Source organism: Carassius carassius, chromosome 34, assembly GCF_963082965.1.
Source record: "Carassius carassius chromosome 34, fCarCar2.1, whole genome shotgun sequence".
NCBI classification, from domain to species: Eukaryota; Metazoa; Chordata; class Actinopteri; order Cypriniformes; family Cyprinidae; genus Carassius; species Carassius carassius.
The window spans coordinates 6,730,265-6,757,831 of record NC_081788.1 but is presented as its reverse complement, the minus strand read 5'-3'; the positions used below and the strand labels follow the sequence as shown (position 1 = coordinate 6,757,831).

The following is a 27,567-nucleotide window of genomic DNA, read 5'->3' as shown; positions in this document are numbered from 1 at the left end:
AAAAACAGCTGTATTTCTATACTTTCAAATCAAGTTACACTCGTCAACAAAGAAATAGCTTTAATAAATATTTAGCTGAAGTATTGGTCAGGAATCTTTATATTCTGTGTTATACAACCCATCTGTCCAGCCTGTCTGTGACTGAAGGTCATGAATAGGCCTGAGGTGACAGAATTAGTTGTCAAGCAACTCTTTTATCTGAACGGTCAAAGTATCAATTTGGCAGACAGATACACAGACTGTCAGCAGCGCTCTGAGAAACACAATACACTCAGTGTTGAGCTCCAGCTGCCCAGTCATTTTATTAAGAGAACAAAACACTCGTCTGACACATACCACAAACTATTTTCATAATGTTAAAAAAATCTGATGACCATAACATGTTAGGTGTCTTTTGTTTTTTGTTTTGTGGTCAGTAAGATATATATATATACAGAGAGAGAGAGAGAGAGAGAGAGGGAGTAAAGCAATTAATAATTTTAATCAGTAGAAATTGATCAAAAGTGACAGTAAAGACATTTTACATTGATAGAAAAAAAAAATCTTAATAAAAGCATAAAAAAATTCCACTGACATAATAGGAATAAATTACAGTTTAAAATATATTACAATTCTAAAAAAAAGTTGTTTGAAATTGTAATAATGTCTCAAAAACACTGTTTTAGGGTGTGAAAAAAAAACATCTTTCCCAAAAACGTAAATTTTTTTACCATACCCAAACCTTTCACTGGTGTGTATTATTAAATTATATGTCAGGATACATATCAGGCCTGAACACAAATGAGTGTGGGAATATCAGAAATATGCAGCTTGAACATTTAGTCACTTCTATCCATCTAGGAAAATTCCCCAAAGTTTAATTAAAAAAAAATCGAAGCTATTTGAAGAAATGTTAGAAATTCCCAAACCACGATGACCAAGCGCTGCCTGTGACATAATACATCAGAAGATCCTGGGAAATATCATTATTTAGGAGAGACTTGTGTCGTTTAGGCTTATTTAGAGGATTTAGTTTGAATAATAGTCAATAATTTACACCATTGGGTAACTTGCACACGTTTCACAGCATTTGATATATCCTAGATACACAAAACTGTATCATATTTTCCATGCATTTTTCATAATTTAACATAATTACAGCTTGATTTGAAGTGACAATAAATAATTTTGTTCACAAGTGATATTTACATTGTTGATACGTCTCAACTTTATTTTAATTATATTTAAATTACATTTGTTTTATTTATTAGGAGAATGGTGTGAGATGAAGACATGCTAATAAAAAATAATAATAATAAAAATCTGACTGTGACCAGAAAGTAAACAGCTGAAACCAGTTTAATAGAAATCAACCACTGACACAAAATTGCTCTTTATTATTGGTAAACGGTTAACAATACAATACTAACAATACAATTTCAATACTATCAGCAGGATTTCGTAGACCCTCTCTCTTTTTACTCTAGCACCATCTACAGCTTAAGAAAACTGATTCACCAAGACGCCTGCAATTCTCTTATTTCAGATATTTGAGAAATTAACCCTTATTTTAGAGGTATTTATCCAATGGTCTATAATCAAGAGTGAAACTCTTCTTTAACTAGGAATTTCCAACTGAAACAGTCAGCATCAAAAATCATTTTTCTCTCGACTTCAAAAGTTTTGATAACAGCACTTTACACTTCCTGAACTGTTAAGCGCTTTCCATGCACACTTGTGAAGAAATAGAGTGTGTCTGAGATTAAAGTTATTATTATAATCATGTGAAAACAGACAGAACTTTTTAAAGAAAGTTCTCTTTCATGGATGTTTGAGTGCACTTATTTTAACATAATTATTGAATTACATGTTAAAAAAATCACTCTTAAGTAGCCTAACTGCATAATAAAAATGTAAGCTATGTAATACATTTTCATCTAATTGTAAATAACATGCAGTTAAGTGTCTGGAAACATTACGTTCAGTTTGCGAATAAGTCTATTTTTTTTAAGTAATTATTTCCTAATCAAGAACTCTTTTTAAAAGTACGCTAAAGTGTAAGCTACTACTTTCTTTCATTCCTGAACTTTATTCCCAAGAGCATGCTGTTTTAAAATGTTTTGTGTGTGCATGAAAGGTGGAGTTAGAAGACAACTGGTCAAAAACTGTTTCTCTGTATCATGTAGTCACAAAGAGAGCAGATGCTGCATGATAAAGTGGACACAGTTGAACTTCAGATCTTTCTGAGAAAAGACACACCTAAACTATCGCACTCTCACAGATGGATCTGACCAAATCTACAGATATCTATATAGCTATAGCATGTGTGGAATGACAGTCACAAGATGCAGATGCAGAATAACATAATATAACATACACCGAATTACAGGCTTTTTCATTGAAGCTTTGTTTAAGAAAGAACGTTTTAAAATCGAGTCCTACTCGCGAGCGAATCGTTCTATTGAGTCGGTTCTTCGGACATGAAACCGGAACACATTCATTAAATAACATTTAATCGAAGAAGCAGGAGTATAATTAAAAGTAGTTGTATATAACTAACATGCGGTTATTCATAACAAATGCTGTGCGGGCACTTCTTGAACACTTCTGAGTATTGACTCAAATGAATCAATGAATCGTTTTCAACCCGTGTTCGAACAAACAAAATTGCTTAATTGAATAGTAAATTCCAAAAAGTACAAATCAGGCCGGAATTTAATAATAATGCGTTAATGAAAAGAAATTGAATAGAACTTAAATCAGGAATTAAAAACAGGAAGTTTAGTAGTGAAAATACTCCTTAAAAGAAGTATCACGCTAAAAAAACTCCACAGGCTTTCCCAGATTACTGTACTTTTTAATGGCCACATTAGATTTTAACCCCAGCTGCACTTTACCAGTGTATCGATGTTTCAGAATGAAACTTAGAGTTTAATTATTAATTGTGTCGTGGTTATGATTGCTGATTGAACCTGTCAATCTTTTGGGCCATGATAAAGTCATGATGATTATTCAGTGAAATTTCTAATCGTTTGCTCAGTTTGTGCAATCATTCAAACATGTTTTTGATCACAAAGCGAAAACTGAATGTTTTTACACACATGATGAATTTGATTTTTTTTTTTTTTTTTTTGCCAAAACGATACATTTAGTGGACAAACATGGTTAAAAAAGGAATATGTGCGTAAAATGTTCATAAATTGTTATTCCCATTCAATGTATCTATACATTGCATCTAATTTACAAATCAATAAGTGTAATAATGGGAGTAACCTAACTTTGCAACATTTCATTAGGATATTTCATATTTCATAGGAATTTTGTATCTTTTGTATTAAATTATAATTTCAAAGCATTATCATTTTTCCCTAAGATTGCTGAATTTGATGATTCTGTCAATAGCAGGCATATTTAAAGACTAAGGAGAAGGAGTGTTAATAACAGGTTAAATGCAATGCAAGTAGTCTATAGCATAATCTTTTGATTTGTAACAGATAGATTAATTGCAAACACATGAGCTGCCATCTGGTTGAAGGCTGCCACTTTCATATGACACTCTGGAAACATGAATACCTTGTTAAAAGGTTTTTGTGATCCGGTGAAAATGCACTAATATGTCCAGAGTCGCTTAAACACGAAACGGGACGCTCATGAATATTCATGTATGCTCTACGCCGCGTCACTGCGGTGACGTCACTGAGATGACGCTGTCAATGGTAGTGTAGTAATGTGTGCTCTCGTGTGTCCGCTTCACATCTCAGAGTATCACTCGTGCGTTTAGACCTTCCCCTCGCGCCTAACGCATGGAGTTACGCACCGAGACGGTCCTGGCGAGTCTGGAGATGACGGAGGGGGAAAGCGACGGCGGATCGTCGGAGGGCGACGCGGATTACGAGAGTTTGCCCGCTCACGCGTCCCTTTGCACGCACATGACCGCGGGCGCCGTGGCCGGGGTGCTGGAGCACACAGTCATGTACCCTGTGGACTCAGTCAAGGTAACTCAGTCAGTAGGCCATGCAAACTCTCACTAATGTGTCGGATGTGCTGTTAGCAGCCCTGGACAGCTTATGCAACGTAGCCGTCAATCTAACTTTTACCACAAAGTTCGGCTAGATTAGCATGGCTAGTGACTTGATGACTCAAACCTGCTCAAACTGGTCAAAAACAACAACTTAACCAGCACAGGCAGCCATGCCTTTTAGTGTTAAAACGCGCTGTTTGAGATTTTAAGATTTAGTGTACTTCCTCTCCAGACAGACAAAATAAGGGACCGTCTCAAAAGTGCGTAATGATAATAAAAGATAAGCTTTCCAAGATTCGAAAACATGCAAAGCATCATGCAAATAAAATGTAAAGCTGTGAATTAAGTGGAAAAACATTAATGTATAGTTTTAAGCTGTGAATGGGATATTCACTATGAAATGTTACATTGTTATTACACTGTACAGCTTTAACACTTTAACCTTGTTAAAGTTGCCAAATTCCGGGGGAATACCGTGGAGTTGGCAACACTGGCTGTTATGGCACCTGTAATATATTCAGTAACACTTCTAACATATCATACATGACTTGGGTTTTAGAAATGTCATTCTGTGAAGTTTTAATGAATTTTTTACATTTTCAAATACCTTTCTGTCACGTCACCTATAATATATTCTCTACCCCTTGTAACATGCCTTGTAACATCATACATAATTTGGCTTTTGGAATTATGATTTTATGTATTTTTCATGAATTTTTATAACTTCTTGGTTGCTTGACCTCATATTGCCACACTCACTGTATTACATTCATAAACATTTGTCAGGCACATAATATTGCAATGTAAACTTTTTTTGTATAAAACATTTGGTGAATCTGAACCGGACTCATGTAACAATATCAGGTCAAAATATGAATGTACAATGTGTGAAAACTGTTCATGAATATAATACAGTGGGTATGGCAACATGAGGCCACATGATCAGGAAGTAATGTAAATTTGAAAACCAAAAATACTCCAATATCCAGTTTGTGTATGATGTGTCAGGACAACAATAATAATAATCCAGTCTTTTTTAGTCTTAAATCCTTCAACAAAGCCTTTGTTCTTACTGCTTTTAAGTTTGTAGAGAACTCAGTAGATTCAAAATACATTTTCTTTTGAAGTCTATATCTTAAAAAAGAGGTTTGCATTTAGACAACTTACATTTAAGTTATAGTTAGCTAACAGGGAAATAAGTTTTATGAAGTAAGTATCCCTTTCCTTTTCACAATCATGAATAACTAAAAATTCTATATCTAAATAAAAAATTAGGATTCATGTAACATTTGACAAAATCAAGTATGTCTAAACAAAATGTCACTGTGTGAGAGAAGTTCCAAAATAAATGTAGTCTTAAGTCTTTTAAGAGAGCACTTATTTACATGAAATCTATTAAATGTAACATTATAAAATTTTTTAAAATGAGGGACCAAGCTAGGGCTGCACGATTATGACAAAATCGTAATTGTCGATTATTCAGTTTCAGTTTAGTTTCATATCTATAACATATATTAATCATATAAAAGCTAAAAAAAAACTTTATATATTTGCTAACATAAACTACACATGTAAAATGATCACGATTTAAGTGTTTTTATGGAATAATGCACATTTAACCGAGTTTGTGGATTTTGCTCTTTTGAGACAGTCCCTAACTTGAAGTGTCCAAGTGTGGATCCTTGTGAGGACTTTTTCACTTCAGATGCTTAAAAAAATGACATCATTGAATAATATTATTAATAATTTTGATATTATGCTTTTAAATGTGATCTGATTGAGATACATTATGATCCATGACTATTATGCAATGTAAATTAATGCTGTAGAAAATATCTAATGTCTAATGAATGTCCAACATAAAACCAACTTTACCACACCTACGTTCACTGCTAAAGCAGCTCTCCTCACTTCAAATTCCTCTCTAGACTCAGTCATTTCACGTCTGTTAGGTTCTTAACATATTTAGGGTTAAGTGAATAGATTACTTTGTACTTAGACAGTGTAGCTTGCTACAACACTGTTTTAACACTCATTATAATCACAAACTCAATAACACATTTGTACTGTAAATACAAACTCAAACTGTAAATACAAAAAAAGAGAATATTCTTATTCATTCATTCAAAAGTTATCTTAGTTGCACAAATAAATAAACAAAATTTTAACAATTTTGAATTTACATTTCACAATTCTGGATTTATTCTGAGAAAAAAAAAAGAATTGTGAGATTAAGAAGTCACAATTACTTTTTAGATTTTTTTTTTTCATGGCGTAATGGGCTTCCTACATTACATTCAATTTGCAATTAAGTATTTTCTTTTAAAATTTATTATCTCCCTAAGGACTCTTTTTAAAAGTATGCTTTAATGTACTTCCTTTTCACAAGGGCTTTCTTATAGTCTTGTTGCAGTATACTTATTACATGGTCAGTCTATCCTTGAGTAATCTTGGGTTTAGTGGGTCATAATGGGGCTAGTCTGATGTGAACTTATGACTTTGTAGTTAGTAGTCTATTAGTCTCAGCCTCAGACATCACGCCCACAGTTGAATTCTACAGGATTTCCGTGAGACTCGTTCTTTAACGTTCCTCATAGAAACAAAGATATCATGGCACCAAACCCCCTCTTCAAAAAGAAAGTCGTTCGTGTTTACAACTGAGATTAACATCGCTTATCAGGATCAACTAAATGTGGGATTTTCAAAAGTATGTGAAATATTTAAAGTTCGCGGCATAGAATCTTAAAATATGTCCAAGACTTTTACACACCGGTCTGTTATTGTGGCGACATTTCCACACCGCGAAACGTGAATGAAACGAACTGTGATTGGCTGTTGGACATGTCGGTCAAACGGCTTCATGGCCAATGGAAGTTGCTATGAATTCCAGACCTTCAGCCTGAAGGTCTGGCTACGCGAGACTAGTGGCCTATTGACTACACCACAGAGTCCTTAAATACAGGGTTGCCAAGTTTTCACAACAAAACTCTTACAATTGCTTAAATTTGGTTCCACGGGCTAAATATCACGTTATTGGGGTTGCTTAAGCCCACGGACATGAAAAACAACCCACAGTGTTAAAGTAGCCCAATTCCGTGGGAAAACTGCAGACCTGGCAACACTGCTTGAATAGGAAACAGATGAGTTAAGCCAGCGTGGCCATGTCTTGGTCGGATTCATTATTTCGTAGAGTTTTTTGAGGAACACAATGTGATCTCTGTTTCACCCCATCATACATATTTTATCTGAGGTGAAAGTGTTGTCTCATGATGTTGAATGGAAATGCCATGGTGTTTTTGTGTGTGAGTATAGCGCTAATCTCGGGGCTAGCCTCGCTCCGGCTTTAAAACAACAGTTCATTCAAACATAAGCCTTGCAGCTAGTTCACTGATCACAGCAGTCCTTTGCATCCAGTCCTTTGTTGTAGGACTTCTTGCTCTATCCCTTCTCCAATCATTTCTCAGAGTTTATGGTGGGACAAAAGTGTCCTAACTTTGTCTTTTTGGGTGCTTGTGAGTGAAAATGATCTGTCACTGTGCCAAATTGTGCTCTGCATGGGACTTGCGTAGGCTATTGTCATTGTTTCCTTAGTGGCTGCCAGATTTAACTCGTTTGCTGGTCGCCATAGTGCTGTGCGCTTGAGAGTCGCGTACTACGTGTCTGGAGAGCACATAGCCACAGAGACGCGTCTCATGCCTAACCAACCAGAGGCCCCTGGACTTTACCTGGAAGGAACTGGGCTGCAGTGCATTCATGGGTGTGTGTGTGTGTGTGTGTGTTAGCGATGACAGACACAGAAAATGAAACTTGGTAAGAGATCAAAGAGGGATACAGTAATAGGACAAAGTGTGAATCTTTCTCACGATGATGCATAAAGTCATTATTTGTCATGACATGCAGAAATATTCAGAATTTGTAATTTTAGATTATTGACAGTTTGTTTTAAAAATGGACCTGCTAATCTCTTCAAATTTGATGTACATGTTTGGTTAAAGGGGAGGTCTAATGCTATTTCAATCATTCTGAGTTATTTACACTGCTGAAGAGGTGGATTATCATGCTAAACATGACCAAAGTCTCCAAAAACGAGTTGGATTTACGTTAAGTATTACTTATATTTCTGTGCGAAAGACACTCCTTCAGGGTTCGTGTAAGCTTCAGAAAGTTTTTACATCCCTGTATGACATCATGAAGGGTTGAATTTCCTTGAATGGCCACTTCTCCCGGAAGAGCGTGCACACATCAACCAGAGTGAGAGCAGCCTATAAACCTGCTTCAGTCGTTAATTTGTCAGTCATGGTTAATTTAAGTAAATAATGTTTTTGTCCCTGTTAAATTGTTATCGATGTCACAGTTTGCAGATGATTTCTTTTCAAAGCTCATGGCACACCTCCGGGAACTCGGCTGTTTTCAGAGAGAAGCGTAAAGCTGTATCTGTCTTTAATAAATCTGATAAAACTAAAGACTCTTTACAGATATAAACGATGCAATATTAATCTATCAGTGCTCAAGAAGAGCAATGTCATGCTTCCCAAAAATATAAATGAATTAATAATTCATACATTAATGATCTGAATAAATAAACTTGCTTTCAAAACTATATTAAAAAAATATATATTTTACTTGATGGTTTTTGAGGGTAATTCAATTTAAGCTCTTCCTTAAAAGTATAATAATTTACAAGGAAAGTAAATACAAGTAGTGCATTTCTAAAAACGTGACACATTTTTAAAATAAATCTTTCCTTCCTGGTAAAAGATTCTTCTGAGCCAGTCGAATCCTGCTGTACATTATGTACTGTTACATGTGTTTTTGTTTTGCTAAGAAATTCAACACATATTTTAAATGTATTACAAAGAACTTTGAATTAAATTGATGTTGAACTAATGTCAAATTATAAAAGTAGGTTATATTATCTCTCTAAAGCCCTATTCGGACGGGACTAGTTTTCTAAACTATGTTTGAGTTTCCACCTGACGTCTGCGATTTTCATGTACCAATTCGTACGGGACTAACATCTCCATGTTTATTACAGAGGTGGGAGGATCTGAATTGTTTATCTGGACGTCACAGAGATCACGCGCTCTGTATGCGTGCATTGCATTCATTCAGAAAGATTGCCATTAGTATTATTACACAATAAATACTAAATGGCTAGTATAGCAAACCCATGTTAATGTGTGGTTCCTTTAGTTTAACTTGTTTTCCTTTTTTTTCCTTTTTTTTTTTGTAGAAGGCTAAACCTATGTTTAATTTTCATAAAGGTATATATGTAATTAAAACATTATGTAACTGAGTGCATAAATGAACGTGAGTAATGTTACCTGGTGATGATATTACAATAGCCGGTATTAACAGTTTACGTGATCTTGCTCTTGATTTTATTGAAATCATTAAATCATAATTATTTATTTAAAAACTAGTCCCGTCCGAATAGGGCTTAACACTCTTAAAAGAAGAAAAGGTGTCAGACTTTCAGTGATTTGCGTAGTGGGCAAGTAAATAATTTTGTCAAACATCCAAAAAGAGATGATCTTTAAAGGGGTCATATGATGTGATTTCAAGTTTTCCTTTCTCTTTGGAGTGTTACAAGCTCTTGGTGCATAAAGAAGATCTGTAAAGTTGTAAAGACTAAAGTAACTTTAATTCTCGCTGTAGTATTGTTGGCGCCGCCGTCATTTCGTTGGATACGTAGTGTGTTTTGTTGTGAAGGCGAAACTACTTTGTTTGGTCTTCCAAAAGAGGACACAACTAGAAATCAGTGGTTAAGTTGTATTTACAACACTGTTCCAGAACAGTTCAACCCAAATATTCAGATGTGTGCAGCGCATTTTACGGAGGAAAGTTTCCTGAACCTTCAATAGTAGCAGTTCTTATTCACAGTCTTTAAGTATGTTTTCAAATTTAAAGGATTTGCCACTGATGGTTTAAACATTGAGTTTTGAGCAGTTTAGAGTAGAAATTGTTGTTTGTCGTTTCTCTTTTCACAAAAGCAGACTAATTATGTTAATGCTGCACAATAATGCGTAAAAGACTATAAGTAATTGTAATCCATATTTATATCCCCACTGGATGCAACAAAAGCCTAATTTGAAATGGGTTTTATTGTTTTTGCCTCGTTGCGCTGGCTAGCTGGCCAATCAGAGCACACCCTCGCTTTTCAGAACAATTGGCTTCGTAAAAATCAACGCGATTCAGAAAGGTGGGGCATACAGGAGCAACAATAATGTACAGTATGTGGAATTTATTTGTATTTTTTTGATCTTAAACCACATAAACACATTTCATTACACCAAATACACAAAATAATGTTCTTTTTAGCAGCGTCATTTGGCCCTTATAAATTCTTCCTCTAAGCTTTTGTCTGGTTTATCTGGTGTCTTCAGGAACAAGGGAAACTGAGATTTGTTAGTGATGTTTATTAGAGACTGCCTAAATTTCATTGGCCATTTTAAAGCAGACAAGTGTGCTTTAAACTTTGCCATTGTAATATGCCACATGTGTTTGTAATGATTCAGGCCATCAGTGAAACAGGAATTTCCAGTGTGTGAGATAATAGTGGGGATTTACCAGCAGTACAAGGTTCGTCACTTCATAGAATACACTCCATACACATTACAACTATGCAAATTAGTTACTTATTTAACCATCTTAAGCACACACTTTGTGCTCTTTTTGTATTGCAAACTGAAGGCTGAAATGGTTAATGTTTACATTGAGGTATGCCAGGGCTCCAAAGTTCTAAAGATCTTATATTATGTAATGTATTATGAATGTATGTTATGAAAATTATTTTTTGTCAAATGTTTTAAGTCAAATAAAGAGTAAATTATTTCTACAATCAAATATCAGTGGAACCAAACATATTTTACATAGGAAACTAATAGCTCAGAACATAACTTAGACTTTAAATTCTAACTTAGACTTTAAATTCTCTTGATTCCAACTCTGTACTTTGAATGACTTTGTAATTCTGACTTTTCTTTCTCAGAACTGCGTGATATAAACTCGCAATTGCAAGTTATAAAGTTCGAATTGTGAGATTTTATATCACGCAGTTCTGATATACACTCACAATTGCAAGTTATTAAGTCCAATTTCATTAAAGTCCTACAGGCCATTATTTACAATCACACACACATCGTGTACAACACATACTCACATTGATGTCGTCACTGTCACTTCTTTGCTGTGACGGTTGCTTGATAGTAACCAGTTTTTCATTAAGTGTTTATATATAAAGTCCAGTTCTGAGGGGAGAGAAAAGACTAAATATTTTCTCAGAATTACAAGTTTATGTCTCACAATTCTGTTGTGAGTTTTTTACTTTTCTTCGAAAATAAATCTTGTAGCAGAGTTACAGCAATGGTTTTTTTGGTGGTGGTAATCCATTGCTGAAATGTCCTTCAGCTGATGGATGCTTAACAGCGACAGACGCCTCAGGAGCGCAATTGCCCGAGCGCTTTTTAGCGCGTGCGCGTGTTTTGTGTGTGTTGTGTTTTGTGTGTGTTGTGCGTGTGTGTGTGTGTGTGTGTGTGTGTGTGTGTGTGTGTGTGTTGTGTTGTGTGTGTGTGTGTGTGTGTGTGTGTGCTCTTGTTTTTGTGACATATCAGGACACAACTCTGTACAATGACATGGGTATGACACCGGTATTACAAGGAGAAGGTGACTTATGAGGACATAACCCATGTCCCCATTTTTCAAAACACTTATAAATCATACAGAATGAGTTTTTTTGAGAAAGTAAAAATGCACAAAGTTTCCTGTGAGGGTTAGGGTTAGGTGTAGGGTTGGTGAAGGGCCATAGAATATATACTGTTTGTACAGTATAAAAACCATTACACCTATGGGATGAACCCACTTTTCACAAAAACAAACGTGTGTGTGTGTGTGTCTGTGAACTCACTGGGCACGTTGACACACACAACTACACGCCTACAGACATATTTAGCTGAGCAAGTCAAATTAAGAGAGCGAAAAGTAGGCCCATTTCGAGAGAAAGGGCAACAAAGTCACTTAAAGTATGCTACGCGGTATTAAAATAAAGCAGTAGTGCAAGTACAATCATTTTGCATTATTGACACACTGTTTTCCTAATGAATGTTGTTCAGTTGCTTTGACGCAATGTATTTAGTTTAATAAAGCGCTATATAAATGACTTGACTTGACAATATCACTTGAGACCCAAACATCCACAAGCAAATGAAAGGCGCTTCCCAAAGCTGGTTAGCTGGTTAAAAGACGTTATCTCTTTATTCCCGGGACATCTGTGCCATCGGAGAAGGTGTTTACACCCCATGCTCCAAACTAACCCCACATCATGACATAAATCCACATCATAATAAAAATTAAAAAAAGAAATTATCGCGGCCAAAAAAATTATCGAGCTAATTTTTTTTCCATGCGATTAATTGATTTATTGACTATCGCGACAGGCCTAGTTATAACATTTTGTTTCATCTCGTTTTGGTCAACGAAAATGAAGAGACATTTTAGCATAGTTTTTATTTTGTAAACCACATTTAGTCTCGTTTTTATTCGTCAACAATATTGCAATAGTGTCATCGTCACATGACCAGCATTTACGTTGCGTCTCGTTTTTGTCATGTAATAAAGGTTCATTGATGACAATATTTAGTCAATTTTCATTGTCAAAAGCAACACTACTACTGGTCAGAGGTTTGGAATACGTTTTTTTGTGCCAAACATAATCATTGAAGAGATTCATGTCTATCTCAGTCTGTTTACCATTTTAAGCACTTTAAGCTCTTGTTACTGTATTTTTGTAACAAGAAAATACCCCCCCCCCCCCCCCCCAAAAACAAACCAGCCTCAGGATTTTTTTCCACTTTAACCCCTGCAAATGTAAGCTACAAAAAAAAAGCAGTTTAGGCTATAAAAACGTCAGTCCAAAAACAAATTAATTTAAGTGAAGCTGATGCTTACCTCTCATTTGGCACGAATCCAAATGTTTCCACGTTCCTGACGTATCTGGATGTTATAATATTATTTATTATATAGTGTTTATATTTTCATCTACATAAAACATCATCCTTCACATCGGCTTAATCAGTAAAGTGAGGCGCGGTCACGCTGAATGCAAATTTTTTTTTTTCTATAACGGAGCAGTGTTAATTTTTTTTTTTTTTTTGGTTTCTTTAACTGTATTTTATTTTGATAATGAACAGGCTTCAAAATAGCTAAATTATGTTGTGTCTGTGCGATGGTCATACCAAAGCTGGCTGGTTATACAGAAGCAAGACATTATTCGAAGCTGTCAAGATTTTGCTAAATAATTAAAACTGTAAAGCTTTTGCAAAATAAAGAAAACTACTCTCTGCTTTGTCTTTTTCGTTTCCAAAAACTTTGGAACGTGTCGCAATGAACCGTAATTTGAATGAACATGATAGGTTAAAAATTGATAGCCTGAATGCACTGTAAGTCGCTTTGGATAAAAGCCTCTGCTAAATGCAAACATTTAATTTAATTTAAATTTAATTTAGCTAATTTTTTTCTTTCGTTTTGTTGATCTGCCAATATGATTTAAGTGAAATATATTTCGTGTATATGCCTATATCCCTTGAGCATATAGGGGTTAGTTTTTCAGTTTTATCCATTCACAGAAGCGCTGCAGGTGAGTGTGATCTGTTAAATTTATCTCACACTATCCTCAGATAAACTTTAAGGGCAACTTGCTGAACTATGATGAGTTCACAGCTGAGCAGACATTTCACTCATTGGCTTCAGCGTCACATTTGCATATGCCGTACTACTGGAATTCGTGATTGGTTGACAGCAAATTTCAAATATTGAATAGAACGATAAAATAACGTTATTAACCAGTTAATGGCCATTTAAATTTTTCGATTCTGTTCTGTTGGTACCGTGACATTTTCATTTTTTTGCACCGACTTGGTACTGAAGTACCGAGTCTTTTGACAACACTATTTTAGTCCATGGTAGTGGACCTGAAGCAAACAATCCACTATGGCACTGTCAAAAGATCTCCGGGTTAAAGGTGTGGACAGGCACAAGTCAAGGGATGGATACAAAAACATTTCACACGTTTTATCAATTCCTAGAAACACTGTGAAGTCTATTATTAACAGTGTTGGGAAGGTTACTTTGGAAATGTAATAGGTTACAGATTACAAGTTACCCTGTTTAAAATGTAATAGTAGTGTAACTTTTTCAATTACTTTATTAAAGTAATGTAACTAATTACTTTTGAGTACTTTTTGATTACTTTTCTAAATTTGTGAAAATTAAAGAATAATAAATGAAAGCATATACATAAACTTATCAATACAGTTATCTAATAAGCATGTGACGTATTCTGTGTAATAAACTCCTGAAACATTGGTGTTTTTTTGAAACTGCTGTCTCTGTATATGATGATCGTTTTCTCAAAAAAAGTAAAATGCACATAAAGTGACATAAAACAGTTCTAGAAATTATGTTTATGTGCTTGTGTACTCCTATATTGAGGCGGCAGAGGTTGAAAACACTGCGAGCTTCAGTAGGCCTATGTGTAGTAAATGAAACCATGTCTTTGCCATTAATTTACAGGAGGGGCGGAAGGGGGAAAAAATTCAGACTGGAAAATTCAAACTCATACAAACAAATTCATGGACAAAACTATTTTTTGTATGGACCTGACATAAACTGGTTATCACAGTTAAACAATAGTAGCTATTTTCTCTGTATTTTTAGTTAAATATTTAAATGTTAATTTTCGTAAGGGTTGTGTTGTTGTCTGTCGTAGCTCCCCCTAAACCTAGGCTATAAAAAAAAAATCAGAATTTTTTTTTCAGCTAAATTACTACTGTAACATTGCAACAGATAATAATGATGTCCTTTATATAGTATTTTGAGCGATGACTGATGAGCAACGTGCTGCTGCTTGATTAAAAAAACAAAGACAAAAAAAGCATCTTTACAGATGAAACTGACCTGAAACCCTGAACAGTAGTTCTGCTTCTCTGCTCCAGCAGTACACTCTATTTTCTCTCTCTCTCTCTCTCTCTCTCTCTCTCTCTCGCGTTGATTACTCTGAGTCTGATCCAAACCGTTTGGCGGAGGCGCGGAGAGCGCGCGAGTCATGACTAACAATTCATGACTTATTAGAGATTTAATTATCAAATGGCGGATTCGCAAATGATCGCTTTAGTACATTCGGAAGGCAATTATACAATAATGATATTAAATAGTGGGGCAAAATCGGCTGCCAGGTCACCGGGAATTGTCCCGGTTCTCCCTGTGTCCAGTCCACGCCTGATTTCCACAGACACGCAGAACGTGCAGGAGTCATATATTGCATTTTTGGGGCTTAATATTCACAGACACTAGTCGATGTCATGTTTTGATTCAAGTGTACTGACCTACTTTTGATTTAGTCATCCAAAATGTGGCATATTCCGTCCGCATTAGGCATTCCGTTTTTATGACTGGATTCTACGAACCAGACTGTATTTCCGCATCCCGGAAATTATTAGGGCGTATGTCTCAGAATAGTCAGTGCAATTTGGGAAAGAAATCAGTTAAATCTGTATGTGGATGTGTGTAAATATTCAAATGTAATCACCTTTGTAATCGTAAAAAATTTCATAAGTAACTGTAATTTAATTACTCATTTTTTCTTAGTAACTGTAACTAATTACAGTTACAATAATTTTGTAATTAAATTACGTAACGCCGTTACATGTAACTAGTTACTCCCCAACACTGATTATTAAGAAGTAGATCTGCGACGGTCGCCACAACAACCACATCACAGCGGGTTGTCTACTGCCACCAGCAATAATGCATGTGACGTCACACACTCTATGCACACTTCTTTTTATACAAGTAGGGCTGCACGATGTGTCGTTTAAGCATCGATATCGCGATGTACAAATCCACGATAGTCACATCGCAGGATGTGCGATGTAGGGTGTCGTAGTTGATCCGTTATTCATTAACTGTATGGGCCAGCTGCTCCCCGCCCCTCTACGAATGTGATTCGCGGATTAATTGCACAGCTTAACCATCATAGAGTGAAAGTTTATCATTTGCATGTGTTTTTAAGTCCTGTCAGTTTAACAGGGCGCATATAAGAACGAGCAGAGAGAGAGCGTGAGAGAGCCCCGGCCACGCGCACGTGCACTCACCTTCACCGTCTTCAAACAACATGAGCGCTGTCTTGCTCTCTCTCCCTCGCGCATATTAATTATAATCAATTGACACAATGGACAAAAAAAATAAACTATCCAGTGATGAAATGTTTTCTGTGTTGTCAAATCTTGTGCGATATCCTACACTGCAGAGATAATTACACAATGCGTGCCGTACGTTTGATTCGCGAACTAATGATTCCTTTGAACGGATTTAATTTAATGAATGGTTTAAACAAATGACCTGTCCAACACTGAACTCACGAGATGTCTGAATTGGTGTATAAAAAAATCTGTAACACTTTACAATAATGTTCTATTTATTACACTATTTAACTACATTATTTAACATTTACTATTACTAAACTGCACTTCTACAACATTGTTAATTTCAACATTTACGTTTGATGTTGAAATCAAAAGTTGTACAGTATTTGTTAACATAGTTAATGCACTGTAAAGTAACATTACCAAACAATGAACAGCTGTGTTTTTATAAACTAAGATAAAGAAAGATTAATAAATATAGTAACAAAAGTATTGCTCGTGGTAAGTTCATGTTAGTTAATATGTTAACAATTCAAACCATATCCTAAAGATACAAACAAATAATTTACTCTTTTAAATAATACTCTGATGTTTAAATCATTTAAAATGAGAATGTAAGTGTGCTCATCCCATTTTTGTAAGTAAGAAAAATTAGATTATATTTCATATCGCAATCTATATCGCAGGAAAATAAAATATCGCAATGTCATTTTTTCCCAATATCGTGCAGCCCTATATACAAGTGTAATAGTAATAGTTGCAAAAATAGTTTTATTTAGACTTTAAGTCTATGGTAATTTTCAAATCACCTCAAAGGCCATACACAGTGTTTCCTTGAGATTGGCAGGTTTGAGCGCAGGAAAATACAGTTTATGCATTCAGCAGATTCATTTTGTGTTGGACAATCGATGGACCTTTTTGAGAAACCAAATACTACATCGCCGATCCGGTGCCATCTCTATTCATGTCACCCATCCGCATTTGTACAAGTGTCTTCCAGTTCCTGTGATCGCAAATGCCTGACTGACATTTGGCTGATACAAACAAGATTGCAATGAACAATGCTCTACAGAGCAGTTTTTGCAAATAAAACACTGACACAATGATGAACAAGTACATTAACATTCACAATAACATTCATTTATTGAATAATTAAGTAAATATATTTCCTTGAATTACCTTTGTAAAAAAATCTCATTGCTCTCTGCTGTCTTTACCAACGACATCTTTACCTGTGTGGGCCACCGTAGCTTCTCTAATGTGATGGGGGAGCGGGGGACTGAGCCGTTGGTTGCAATTAGTGTTGTCACGGTACCAAAAATTTCAGTATTCGGTACCGATACCAGTGAAAATCCACGGTTCTCGGTACCAATTTCGGTACCAAAGCAAAACACAAAAATATGCTAATAAAAAAAATAACTATTTAGCACTAAAAATAAAACCAAGTTTTTCTACAACTTATATAATTATGAAAAACAGTAAACAAGTTTCACCCAAATTTAATTTGTCTTTTAATTTATGAAATTTAAACACATTTTATTTTTGGATTTGCTATTAAAATTAAAACATGGAAGAAATATTGTGATTTTATTTCTTTAAAAAATAAAGTTTTATAAATGTTTTCAACAGTAGTAGCAGTATCTCATACATTTTACTTAATAATAGTAATATTTCTAGCACAATGCCTTTATGTAAAAATTAACTTTTAGGCCTAATGAATGCATATTTGTCATTTTAACTGAACTTAAGACTGGTGGTGATGCTTAAGATATTTTTGGTCATTGAGGGTTTCTGTAAAAAAATAGTAATAGATCATAATAATTATTATTAAAAGATAATATTACTACTAATTCTACTATCATACTAATGTATATACAATGGACTATGGATTGATGAGCTGCTGGGCTCATGAATATTAATCACGTTGTCTGCGTTCGGTCAAACTGATTTTCCTGAAATCAAAACCAGGATGGTAAGAGATCAGCGCCAGCCAATGAAATTGCCATTTGCGCGTTAGCTCCGCCCACTACCGGAGAAACCGGTATGTCTTCTGCTTGTTCAAAAATATGAATAATTCTAAATTAACTCCATTCTTAATTTAGGAGACAGGAGGACAGGAGAAGACAACAAAGAATAGTTTACATATAGCATGTCGATTCAGCGTGGTAAGACTCTCACTCTCTCTCTCTCTCTTTGCATGTGTGAGAAACCGCGCTATCAGTAAAGCGACGTTGAGTCGTGCGCCTTCACAAAGAGTATACAGAGCGTCAAATACAGGTGCGCTGTGCGTCCATTGAGATGAACTGAAAAGTTCAGATCGCTTGATGGAGAGAGAACTCTGAAGCTCAGATGCTGAAATTAATGCAAGCGTCATGTGCTTCAGTCTATGTAGTAAACAAACCCGCACGTCTCTGTCATTCATTAATTCACACAGAGACGCGCAGAACACAGACTCATATTTCAAACAACTTTTGCGGCTTAACATTTACAGATACTGGTCCATATGGAGATTTGATTTGATAAATTTATGCTAACTTTGACAAATTCCATGACTGTCCATATTAAAATGTAAGTTTCATTTTCATGACTGGATTTTGAGATTCCGTCCTCGTTTTCTGCTTTGCGGAAATCATAGCGCTGAACCGGGTTTGAACGGGACCTCGGTACTACCGGTACTTAAAGAAACCTGGTACCGTCACATTTACATTTTTTTAGTACTGACTTGGTACCGAAGTACCGGGTCTTTTGACAACACTAGTTGCAATTAGCATCCTCACCGCTAGATGCGGCTAAAATTGCACCGTGCACCTTTAAAGCGGGTTTTATACTTTCGGCTGACTCCGCTTCGTGAGCCTCCGCTGACTGCGCGCACACCTTCCCTAAATGGATGAGGACTTTTTCAGCAAACTTTCTCTACACCGGGCGCGACAACGCGTCACAACAGGTTTATGTTCTGTAGTATTTTGTCATGTTGCGCGTCCTGTAGATGGTGTATTTAACTTTCTTATTTAGGTTACTTTCTTGTTTAACTGTATTATTTCTTTGATATTTATTTTAGTGTTTTGCAGGCTGTAGTCACTGACGGAAGTGCTAAAATAAACACACTTTTGTTAATAGATGATTGAGCCTCATTTATTATAATTTGTGTTTCAAATATATGTATATATACATATATATTTAATTAGATATGCTTTAACACCACGCCACCAGCGGTAGTTGGTCCATTACCACCACAGTGGTTAAAATCATCACAACTCTTTTAAGAATTGGGAGGTATTTGGTACAACACAGACCCTCCCTGAATTAGATCGTCACTCCAAACTGGATGAAAGAGCCGGATAAAACTGATCAGAGAGGCGACCAAGAGCCTAGAGCAACTCTGAAGCAGCTGTAGGAATTTATGACAAAGAGCGGTCATTGTGTACATGTGACGACAATATGACAAATTCTCCAAAAATGTGGCTTGTATGGGAGGGTTGCAAGAAAAAACTCCTAAAGATAGGCCACATGCAGTCACAACTGAGCTTTGCCAAAACACAACTTGAAGATTCGGAGGCATATTAATTATTTGGCCACCAAATGATATATGTTTGGAGAAAAAATTGATACAGCTCACCATTCAAATAACAGCATTAAATTATTTTAAAGGGCGATGATTCATTTTCTATACCCACTGTATAATTAAATAATAATAATAATAATTCATTACATTTATATAGCGCTTTTCTAGGCACTCAAAGAGCTTTACATATCACCTCATCCACCACCAGTGTGCAGCATCCACCTGGATGATGCGACGGCAGCCATAGTGCGCCAGAACGCCCACCACACACCAGCTTACTGGTGGAGAGGAGACAGAGTGATGAAGCCAATCAGCAGATATGGGGATTGTTTGGAGGCCATGATGGTCAGAGGCCAATGGGTGAATTTAGCCAGGATGCCGAGGTCATACCTCTACTGTTTTCGAAAGACATCCTGGGATTTTTAATGACCACAGAGAGTCAGGACCTCGGTTTAACGTCTCATCCAAAGGACTGTGCTTGTTGACAGTATAGTGTCCCCATCACTACACTGGGGCGCTAGGACCCACACTGACCACAGGGTGAGCACCCCTTGCTGGCCTCACTAGCACCTCTTCCAGCAGCAACCTAGTTTTCTCAGGAGGTCTCCCATCCAGGTACTGACCAGGCTCAGCCCTGCTTAGCTTCAGTGGGAAACCGGTCTTGGGCTCCAGGGTGATATGGCTGCCGGCATATAAAGATGGCTGATCTTTATATTAGATATTTAAACATTTAATAATTAATATGAAATATTTTCTGTAGTTGAAAGAACATTGACTAAAAAACATGATTAAAACCATATACAATATCTTGATGACTAGTATATATGAATATGTTGGCTAAATAAACTACAGTTTCAGGTGAAAGTTCACAGCTGGTTGAAATGTTGGGCCTGATGGCGGTAACTAGAGAGTATTAGTATTACCAGTAATCGGTGGTGAATGGGTGGGCTGGTGTGAGTCACTCCTCGTGGCTGATGGGTGGGCCAGGGCAGAGGTCCTAATCTAACACGACCAGAAGGGTGTGAATGTTCAAGACTGTCTATGGCATTTAGGATGGGACGTTTTGAAATTGATTAACAGGCCGTTATTAACACACACACACGAATAACACATCTACACATTCCTGTCATGACTGTCACCTCTCAACACTTGCCTGATGGTAACAAAGTGTGCCGCACCAGTCCTGAAAAGAGTAGCCAAAACTTTTTGATCGCCCCCAGGTGGCTGGACCCAGTATTAAGTCATAAGCCCCACCCTCTCCATGTAATCTAATTGGACATGAGACTAACTAAAGAATTAATTAACCATTCAATTATTTTTTAAACAGAATTTATGTAGTTTTCATCACACTAATGTAGTAAAAGATTAGTTTTAGTTTATTTAATGCTGTAAATACAGGAATGTGACGTCATGATTGACAGCTTTTTTTTTTTTTTTGTGAACGCAAAAAGTCTCTACACAAAAAAAGTTGTTTTGGTTTGTGGACATAAAAAGTGTGTTTAAGTCCTAAGAATCTCCTTTTTTTAATGAAGGACGTTTGTTGTCTCAGGGGAAGTGTGTAACCCATTCAGTTTTGGAGTTTCAAAGCATTACATGTCTTATTTGACTAAATTTGAGGAAACTACACTGGCTCAGTTAATCTGTGGCATATTTAGCTGCTCTTCTGCTTTTTTGTTTCCACCGAATTGAATGGAAAGCTATGACATCAGAGATTTGTTTTCTAGGTGAAACTGCCTTGTATGCCACACAATGTCAGAATACAGGAAACAATAACTGATCTGCATGATTTGGTCTAGTTCTGAAACTATATTTGAAAATATATACATATCAAGGGTTGTTCTTGATATGCTTATATGCTTCTGTCTCTCTGTCCATAGACACGTATGCAGAGTTTACAGCCGGACCCAAAGGCTCAGTACCGCAGTGTGTACGGTGCACTGAAGAGGATCGTGCGGACAGAGGGCTTCCTTCGGCCCTTGAGGGGCCTCAATATCACTGTGCTGGGGGCAGGTCCTGCACACGCACTATATTTCGCCTGCTACGAACAGATCAAACGCAGCCTTAGTGATGTCATACAGAATGGAGGCAACAGTCACATTGCTAACGGTAGGAGAAGGGAATATTCTGTGTGGTCTTAAAGGGATAGGTCACCCAAAATGGAAAACTTGCTGTTTGTTCACTCCGCCATCCAAGATAGGTGACTTTTTCTTGAGTAGAACAGTAAAGGAGATTTTTATCTGAAACTATGGTCGTGGTGTTTCATACAATGCAATTAGTGGCACTTGAGAGTAAAAAAAAAATAAGATATCAGGCAACACAAACTTTATATCTGTGGTTTGGTGACCTGGTTTAAATAGTTTGCTAAAAAGTACTGGTTCATTTGTTCGCTAACTGGACATCACTCCAGTCCTTTTTCCTAAAGCTTTGGATTACAGGTAATGTTGTAAATAATGTTCAGTTTCTTGCACAGAATGATTGTTTCGCTTCATAAGACCTCAATATATTGTAAGGAGTCACACATTTTAATTTTGTGTTACCTTAATATGCATTTTTGACTCTGAAAGTGACTGTGGACTTGCATTTTATGAATCACCAAGAACTGATTTCTACTAAAAATCTCCTCTACTGTCCTATTGAAGAAAAAATGTCACCTACATTTTGGGTGGCCTAATGGTGAGTAAATTAACAGCAAATTTGCATATTTGGTGAACTATCCCTTTAATGAAAGTCCATTGCTAGATTTCTGACTCTGGACTCAAGAGCAAGAGATCAAGAGTTTATAATTTGTCAGGTTCAGGGATGTTTTTTGTCCATTGTGCCATCATTTTGAGGAAAAGGAATGGAAAGTGGAGCGGCCCTTTGTCTGTTGTTTAGCACATTTTCAAAAGTAGCATATGACTATATGAGTTTCTGTTCTGTTTTTTCCACAATTTGTGACCTGATATGGTGATGTCCATATTTTTTCTTCTCTTTTCAACTTCAGGTGTTGCAGGAAGTGTTGCCACTGTCCTCCATGATGCCATCATGAATCCAGCAGAAGGTATTCTTCTACTCCCAATAACAGTCAATTATGAATCTTATATTTTAACTCCTGTTATAAGTAAACTTAAAGTGGTTTGTTTTGGGGTCTTTCAAGATAACTGTTGCACAAGAAATTCCATGTTTCATCAACATTAATTTTAGATTTTATCCAAGGATTCTCTTTTATCCAAGGATTCTTATCCAAGGATTCTCAATCTTTTTATGAGCTTATTATCGTATTTTCCGCACTATAAGGTGCACCAGATTATAAGGCGCACATTCAATGAATGGCCTATTTTAGAACTGTTTTCATATATAGGGCGCAACGGATTATAAGGCGCATAGAATAGAAGATAAAGTTTGACTGGGTTTGCTTTATGCATCCACTAGATAGAGCTGTGCTAAAGGGAATGTCAACCTTTTGTCGTTTGAGAAAATTAAAGGCTTTTAAGTGCGCCTTATAGTGTGGAAAATACAGTAGTTTTAAAAAAAATAATTTATTTACTTAAATGTGCAATAGGTGATCTTGGAAAATGCTGACATTAGCCTGATAGCACTGAAAGCGAACATCCCACCCTCCTTGCAATGCCCGTCCAAAGCCAAGCCCCCTGAACGCATTTATGCTCACAGACCATAATACCAGAGACAACATTACTACAATAGGCTACAGTGAAGTAAACCCCTGCTCAGGGAGTAGGGAGCAATGAACACCTTTTAAGGATCATATCGATTTGGAACCCAGGTCATTCATGTAGCTCACATCTAATGAGTTGGTCATCTGAATCAGGTGTGTTAACCAAGCGAGACATGCAAAATATGTGCGTGAGCACTGGAATTGGGAACCGCTGGGCTACATCATGTGTCATTAACCAGTGATAAAACTTTAAAAGTACTACAATACCATTCTACCAGTCTGCCATTCTAGCTCTGTCTGCACAGCGTGCGTGAATGCGCTGATGATGCATTCTGTCTGCGTGAACGGGGCACAGAGGTATGCAGATACATGTTGACAGGACCGAGCGTTTTGATTGGATGTACATTTCTTGGTCATATGCCTTCAACAGAATATATAAATAGAGATAAATACATTTAAACCACTTAACTTAACGATTGCTATATGGATGTGAAGAGACTTTCAACCAGTTTAACAAAAAATGTTTCTGAAGACAATCACCTATTGCACCTTTAATAGAAGCTATTCATCAGTTCATGAACTTCATGCAGTTCCCTCATTAAGCCCAGTTTGAAAGTTTAACAATAGAAACAAAAATGTTATTAAAATCAATGAGTTGTTGTTATTATTATTATAATCATCATAATTGTATAATATGGTATTAGTAATTCAGTTAATATGCATTTTAATGAGCATGGAAAATCTCAGTTTATTGTAATAAATGACAGTTTCTATACATTAGATTAAATTTCACACAACAGTTTGGCTAAATGGCTGTGTGGCCTTAGTGAAAGAAGAAATACTTTTTTAACAAAGATGCGTTACTTTAATGGCTGATTTCAGTCTAATACTAGCAGATATGATGCAAACCTAATTGCTGAATTGACCCATCGCAAAGATCTGCCCCCGCGCAACAAACCATGGAACCATTTTTTGGTTCTTTAATGTGTCGTGACAGATCGCTGTAGCGCCTCAGTTAATGCTGCACTTGAACCGATTATATCTTCCTCTTTACTAATTATAGCAAGAAATAAACATGAATGAACATCAGAGTGTACCTTGTTGCAACCGCGCAAAAGTGTCAGTACTAGGGTTGTGACGGTGAGGAAATTTTCCCACCGGTTGATCGACGTGTGACGACACCGATAATACTGGTATCACCGGGGTTGTTCCCTCTTTTCCTCGCTTTCCTTTGCTTTCAATAGTGTGTAAAAGCTGCGTGTGCATTTACTTTCAAATAGCGGCAATTTGGCATAAAGCAAGTGTTCGTTTTGCCTGCATTTTACTTTCGCCGTCAATTGCTTGAATGCAACAACAAAATACAATGTCTAACTCTCTTTAGCCTATATATAAAACATATAACTTTTATTAGCAAAACCAATAAAAATGCACCGTGCTAGGGCAGGCTATGCCTAATATAAAATAATAAATAACTTTAAATAGGTATACAAAACTGGAAATAGGCTAAGTAAACATGCATAATATAACCAAATAAATAAGAAACGTAGAACGTTTATTAGCAAAACGTGTAAGAAACCTTGGAGGCACGGCATACACCTTGATGTCAAATAAAATAAATAAAAGACACAAAGTTTAGATAAAGTAAAAATCAGCACACAATGTGGAACCATTTAAATAAGAAATGAATGTTTTAAGAAAAACTTCCAAAATCACTGATAGACGGCAAAAGTCAACAGGCTTTTCAAAATCCAAAATATTGCCAAACACGCGCTTTTGTATTTCGTTTGGAAACTAAATCATCCACCGTGGTCCTGTCTGTCTCACCTCACTCTTCTTGTCAGTCAGCTGGACTCACTCTCCTCACTGGATAAATTAAATCTTATCTGCACATGCGACTGTTGTTCGGCACGCTGCATTGAGCAGCCAAGTTCAGTTTTTAATTGTAGTGTCTGTTGTAGTGTAAATAATCAAAACAAGGGTGGGCAAGTGACGTAACTTAACACCCGCATCACCGTCAGCACCGTCTATCGCGGCATGCCTAGTCAATGCACATTGACAAGTCCACTGATGTAAATCTGCTCTCCTCTCTAGTTTGTTCACCTGTTAATCAAACTCCAGACGAAAAAAAAAATGCCAAAACACACCAAATGCTTTTTGTATTGTTCATAAAAATCGTGATCCATTTTAGACTTATCATAGAATCACCCATTTGTATTCCTAATGAGCGTGATGAGTACAATGAATGTTTTAATTCAGTGAATTGAATCTTTTTCTCTCTCTCTCTCTCATTCAGTGGTGAAGCAGAGGATGCAGATGTATAACTCTCCGTACCGCAGCCTGTATGACTGCGTCCTGACGGTCAGTCGCAAGGAAGGAATGGCCGCTTTCTACCGCAGCTACAGCACTCAACTGACCATGAACATCCCCTTCCAGGCCGTCCACTTCATCACTTACGAATTCATGCAGGAACATTTTAACCCCCAGCGCCAGTACAGACCTGAAACCCACATCCTGTCCGGAGCAGCGGCCGGAGCCGTGTCCGCTGCTGTAACCACTCCGCTAGACGTGTGCAAGACGCTGCTAAACACGCAGGAGAACGTGGCGCTCAGCTCTGCACGTGTCAGTGGACCACTCTCTGGCATGGTCAACACGCTCAGGACAGTGTACCGGCTGGGAGGCGTGCCGGCGTTCTTTAAAGGCGCAAGAGCACGGGTGATTTATCAGATGCCGTCTACGGCCATCGCCTGGTCTGTGTACGAGTTCTTCAAATACTTTCTGACCCAACAGGAACAACACATCCAGGAACTGGGGAGGGAAGCTCGGAAGGCCAGCCCTACATGAGTCCCGCTAGCACTGAGTCCGATCAGCCCATCCAAAGAGTGAGCGTGAGGAGCAATGGACGATGGAAGTAGCCTTCGGCTCAAAGGGGAATGTAGACGCTCATTTCTAATGCAGTAGACACTCCAGCAGCTTCTTTCTTTGTTTGTTGCTAATGTATTAATTTATTGGAAGAGTTTAATGTTGTTACAAGGATGTATGGAGCTGCACACTACAGAACGTTCTTGAAAACATGATGGAAACCGAAAGGTAAAGATGTGTAAATGTTTTGTTTGTATTCTCACTTACACAACATATTTATGATGGAGCATGATGGTATATCTATTTTTATATATGTGTGCACACACACCACCATCTGCTCAACGACACAAACCTGTGAGGAAGAACTTGTTTTTAATTTTAACTTTTTAATATTTTAGGGGTTCAGAGGAGTTTGCTTTTAATACTTTAGTATTTTATTTTTCCTTATTTTATTTTTATATATAATTTAAGACATTCCTGAATTCTGTTGCGCAATAATCAGACCGATTTTTATTATTATTTCTATTTTTAATTATCTATCTTATCTATAAAAGCTATTTCCATCTCCGCATTTACTATTTAAATTTGGAACCACTTTAAATTTGTTGTTGTTTAGTCTTTTTCTTTTTTTTAAGAAAATATTGATGCTTATTGATCTTAGTCAGGGAAGATGACAAATTTAATTTGATTAAATGTACTGATGAAGTACTGGAATAGGTTGTAGGTCACATCTAATTAAGAGTATTCAGAGTATAAGTAATCAATGAAGAAACAGCCTCTTTTTTTATTCACCTTCGATTCAGTTTTCATAAACCCTGACATAAGTTCTAAAACTAGATTACTCAGTTTTCATGCATTCAATTTATCCAAATATTTTTAGATTGTCTAATCTACTATTAAAATTTGATTTCCAGAGAACTGGATTCTAATGTAATGAAATTGCCTGATTTCATCTCACTAAATCACTTGTGATTTATAAATTCATAGTGTGTGTATTCCTCTGTTAATGTGCTCAATTATTTTCACTTTAGCAGTGGAAGTTGAAAGCTGAAATGAATGAGTTTTTCTGTGTGATGACATTTCTTTTATTGCTTTAGGACATAATTGTCAATGATTTATATTTCCAGTCAAGCCTGTGATATAATTACGAGATGTGATCTATGCAGTGGGTTTTGCAGCTTTAGCAGTTTTCCAGATAAAAGGTTTCATAGCTGTGACAATCTGTTTTAGTCTCGCAGTTGCAATTCTGACATTGTAACTTGCAATTGTGAGTAAAACAGAAAGTCAGAAT

At 36.5% G+C, this 27,567-nt stretch overlaps 1 protein-coding gene across 1 annotated transcript; it reads left to right on the top strand.

Moving 5' to 3' along the window:
* The first annotated feature begins 3,638 nt into the window (after positions 1–3,638).
* Positions 3,639–26,303, top strand: LOC132115090 (mitoferrin-1-like). Its single transcript, XM_059523488.1, has 4 exons — positions 3,639–3,974; positions 21,640–21,868; positions 22,746–22,802; positions 25,711–26,303. The coding sequence occupies exons 1-4, from the start codon at positions 3,783–3,785 to the stop codon at positions 26,256–26,258; spliced, it is 1,026 nt and encodes a 341-aa protein (XP_059379471.1). The 5' UTR covers positions 3,639–3,782; the 3' UTR covers positions 26,259–26,303.
* The last annotated feature ends 1,264 nt before the right edge of the window (positions 26,304–27,567 follow it).